The 4,317-nt window shown below is 31.5% G+C and overlaps 1 protein-coding gene across 2 annotated transcripts; it reads left to right on the top strand.

Moving 5' to 3' along the window:
* The first annotated feature begins 541 nt into the window (after positions 1-541).
* LOC140965228 (RAF-like serine/threonine-protein kinase PRAF) lies at positions 542-3,041 on the top strand. 2 transcript variants are annotated; one of them, XR_012172993.1, is made up of 4 exons: positions 542-799; positions 911-1,457; positions 1,988-2,060; positions 2,673-3,041. XR_012172993.1 is itself a non-coding variant. In XM_073425359.1 (2 exons), the coding sequence occupies exons 1-2, from the start codon at positions 652-654 to the stop codon at positions 1,375-1,377; spliced, it is 615 nt and encodes a 204-aa protein (XP_073281460.1). In that variant the 5' UTR covers positions 542-651; the 3' UTR covers positions 1,378-1,600. The 2 variants fall into 2 exon arrangements, 1 of the variants encoding a protein (XP_073281460.1); XM_073425359.1 differs by lacking the exons at positions 1,988-2,060; positions 2,673-3,041 and having other exon boundaries at positions 911-1,600.
* The last annotated feature ends 1,276 nt before the right edge of the window (positions 3,042-4,317 follow it).

The raw sequence follows: 4,317 nt of genomic DNA, 5'->3' as shown, positions 1-4,317 counted from the left end.
ACCCGTCCCGCCAAAATCTGCATGTATATTTAATTTAAAATATAAAATATATATGTTTAGATATTATTAATGATGATATTATATTTTTTTAGTCTAAATAATTAATACTTTATCTATAATTTTATTTTATTATTATAAATTTAATATGAAAATATATCGTCAGTAAATTTTTTTGTTATCAATTGAATACAAATTATATTTTAATTTATGATAAATTTTTTTCTGAATATTATTAATATAAATTTAGACATAAATTTAATAATTTGTTAATTTTTAAAATTTTTATGAAATAAATATAAAATTATATATTTTTGACGAGTTCAATGAATCAACCCGCATTGGACATCGCAAGTTCGTGGGATGGTTTAAAGGAAGGCAGAACGGATTCCGTATTTGACTAACCCGCCGCAACTCGGACCGTTGCAATCCTAGTTGCACATCAGATCTATTAAAAAAAAATTAAATAATAATTTATTTTTAAATAATAATTTATTTTTTCACAGTTGCACTAGCTTAGCCCACCTCTATAAATAAGTGCTCAATATTACCTCACACAGGCTTGAAGAAGAAGGGGAGCAAAAACTTCAAAGCAAGTCTCTCTTCCTCTAAAGGCCGCTTTTTTACGCAAAGAAATCCAAGAAATAGTGAGTTATGGTCGGAAATGATCTCTCCCGAAAACCCATCAAGTTCATGTGCAGCTACGGCGGCCGGATCCTCCCCCGTTACCCCGACGGAAAGCTGCGGTACCACGGCGGAGATACCCGTGTTCTTACTGTGGAACGCACTGTTTCTTTTTCGGGTGAGTCCCGTTGTAATTTTACCATTTTTTAAGTGATTCAAAGGTTATGTCTGTGTTCTTTGTGTTATTTAAAGATTTCGTTGTGTTTGATTTTTTTTTTTTTTGGTGTAGAGCTGTTGTTGAAATTAGCGGAGATGTGTGGAACGGCGGTGAGTTTGAGGTGCCAATTGCCGTCTGAAGATCTGGACGCATTGGTGTCGATTACTTCCGACGAGGATCTCGCCAATCTCATTGAGGAGTACGACCGGGCGGCGGCAGCGTCGTCTTCGCCGGTTTCCTCTCTCAAGATGAGAGCTTTCCTCTTCGCCCCCAAGCCCACCAAAAAGGTCTCTCCACCTCCCTCAACTGTCTCCTTCACCTCACCCAAATCACCCTTCTGCTATGCTGCCGTCACTGGCGGCGTCCCGCCTCGGTGCCCCAGCTCCGCCAGCGGGAAACACATCCCCCACGCCTCCAGGCAGCCGCCGTCCTACGCCGTGAAAGCCGCCGGGAAATCTCCTTACCATCAGTATGCATGCCACCATCATGGAAATGGTGGCCGTGTTTATCTGATTCACTGTGGGAATAACTGGCAATAACAAAAAATATATCCAGGGGAAATGGAAGTAATCCAACTGGGAAAAATGGGGAAAAATGGGGAAAAAAATTCAAGAAAAAGGTATATATTAATGATGTAAAATGATGCATAATTAATCTGGATTGTGTATTATTAATTAAAAAATTAGTAAAAAAGGGATCCATTTTTGTCGATCCCACTGCGTGGAAATATATGAAAATCGAGTCTCCGTATTCAGAAAATCATTTGAATGGCTTGTTCTTTATTTTTTGTAGTCTTTTTATTTTTATTTTTTTTCTGTTTTTGGCTGTAATTCCAAATTTATTTCCCGAAAGTTAATCGTGGTTGCGTCCACAATTTTCAGAGAACCAATAATTATTTTATTTTATTTTATTTTTATTACCAAATTATTTTTTTGTGATGGTGAATTATTATTTATTTTTAGAGTCATATTTGAATTTTTGTTAAATGTAACTGATTTTCATGGTTTCGTTTACACCAAGAATAATTTCATTTTAATTTTTTTAAAGAAAACTATTTCATTTTTGTTGCTGAATTATTATTCATTTATTATGGTAAATATTTCTAAGTTTCTGCAATCTTTTAAAATTTATTTATCTGGTTTCTTGCAGGTTCAGAAGGATTCCATGATTTGTAATTGAACGAAGGATGATGACAGCTTCCGAGGTGGCCACGATAGTGAAGGTACGCAAGTTTTTTTTTTTTGGCTCATTTTCTCAATAAAAATTTAAGGGTTTTGAAATATATTTATTTTATTTTAGGAGTTGTTTTCAATAAAACTTATCAAGATCTACTACATTCTTACATTTTCCAGAACCATTTTGTCAGAATCATGATTCTTGAACCCATATTTGGCCCAATATGTTTTTGTCTACGAAAAATTTAATGTCTCCACGATCCAGCCAACCAACTTTTATCCCTCATTTATGACCAAATTATATGACCCATGATAGTTATCGCTATGACATTGTCTCAAGAGTTTATCTACATGTAAGTATATTGCTTTTTCAATGAATTTCACACTCCTGCATGCAACATTGATGTACTACCTTTAAAGGATAGTTTGCAATTTCCCCCGAGCCAAAGACTCTTACTATATATGACATCAAAATTTTAAATTTGAGACGTCAGTCTTAAGTTTAATACTATTAATAAATCTTTCCCGGGTCAAGAAATACAAAAATATTAGTGAATATGACAATTTCATATGATATTTATGAGATCGAATCTATTCATAAAACTTAATTCGTCGATCCAAATATGATCTAATTGTATCAGTGTTACATATGTTGATAGGTATCGGGTGAAAGATGCAGCGCCGGAGATTGAAGTTGCGTGTACGGGACGAACGGGAAACTTAATTAACCATAGCGTAAGGATATGCAAATATGTCGAAAAATTTAAGACAGAAACATCAATCGCCTTCAATGGAAGATATGGAACTGGGAAAGTGAAGAGATTGTGAAACCCTAACTTTGACACAAATGAAAGAAAAGCCAAATGGAGTTGGAATTATTGGACGTGGCTGATGCAAAGCATTAATTCTCAAGTTCGGTATACTCCATGGCCCATTACAGCTGGTGCCTCGACTCCTGGAACAATTCCAATTATTTTGATATTTTGGGAGATATAAAAGAAAATTAAATGAATTAAAAATTAATCTAATCTCAAGAAAAGTTTAAATATCTCCCAATTTAACATTAAAATTTTAATATAATTTTTGAGTTTAAATGCTCAAAAAAAAAATTTGTTGAGATCAATGACCGAGTCAGAAATATGAGTGATTCGGTATAAAATTTGACACTGATGTCTTTTTTTTATGAGTTCGAAAATCCAATTATGAATTAGTTATAATTTAAAATTCGGATTTTGAATGATGTATATAAGTTTTAATTTTTCTTCTATAAGAAATTTCAAATTATTATGGAAAAGAAAAATGAAAAAGCCGCATTTTTTGTTGGATGAGGGATGATTAGTGGTAGTCAGTTCGGTTTGCGGTTTTTTATTTCGCTTTTAGAAATATATAATATAATATCCAAAAAATTTTATTTCGGTTCGGTTTCTACAAAAACGGTTAGGTTATTTTGATCGATTAATTCATTTTTGATACAATTATTTAAATTAATAATATAAATATATTGTAAAATATAATATGTTAGTTTTTCATATGATTTTTTAGTAAAATATTTAAATATAAAATCTAAATAAATTAAATTGTAGGACCGAACGTTTGCCGCTTTACCAAAAACTATAGCTGGTGGAAATGGTGCAACTCAAATCTTTTAAACCGTACAGCAGCTCAATCACCACGGTTCGATCACTCTACCAAGCAGGGACAATTATTGCACCCAACATAAATAAATAATAATAAACTAAAAATTATTCAAATGGTTTTTTATTTACTAAATATCATCTTAAAATATATAATATAAATAAAATAATTAATTTAATAACATTCGATTTTCCGTTCGGTTCGATTTTCATATTTGACTTTTGATTAAGTTCAGTATTTGGATTTTACAATTTGAATTTTCGATTTTATTAGTTTTATACGAAGTTTGAAAACGCCTATGGATGATAACAAGATAAGGTCCACATTAATGTGACAAATGAAGCATCTCCACTCATGCAAACTTGGTGACCATGCACATATATAAAACAATTATTATTATTATTAAATAAAAATATGAATGAATCATGAATATTTATACTTAAATAAATTTTTTTAAAAAAAATTATCTGATAAAATAAATAGAAGGAAATAAATAAAATGGTAACTTTTATAATTAATATTTTCATATTTTCAAAAAATATTTCAAATTTGACAACTATTGATTATGCAATTATGTACTATAATCGAGAATTCTTTATTGCCATCGCATTGGTCTGCTAAATTTAGTTGACTGAATTATACTCTATAAATTTTGGGGAACCTCCAAAA

Source organism: Primulina huaijiensis, chromosome 18, assembly GCF_012295235.1.
Source record: "Primulina huaijiensis isolate GDHJ02 chromosome 18, ASM1229523v2, whole genome shotgun sequence".
Lineage (NCBI taxonomy): Eukaryota > Viridiplantae > Streptophyta > Magnoliopsida > Lamiales > Gesneriaceae > Primulina > Primulina huaijiensis.
The sequence above is the reverse complement of the archived record's forward strand: the minus strand, read 5'-3'. Positions and strand labels throughout refer to the sequence as shown.

Coding starts and splice junctions, on each gene's coding strand:
- LOC140965228 (XM_073425359.1), top strand. CDS start 652: ATGGTCGGAAATGATCTCTCCCGAAAACCCATCAAGTTCATGTGCAGC. Junction 800..910: donor ACGCACTGTTTCTTTTTCGG/GTGAGTCCCGTT, acceptor TTTTTGGTGTAG/AGCTGTTGTTGAAATTAGCG.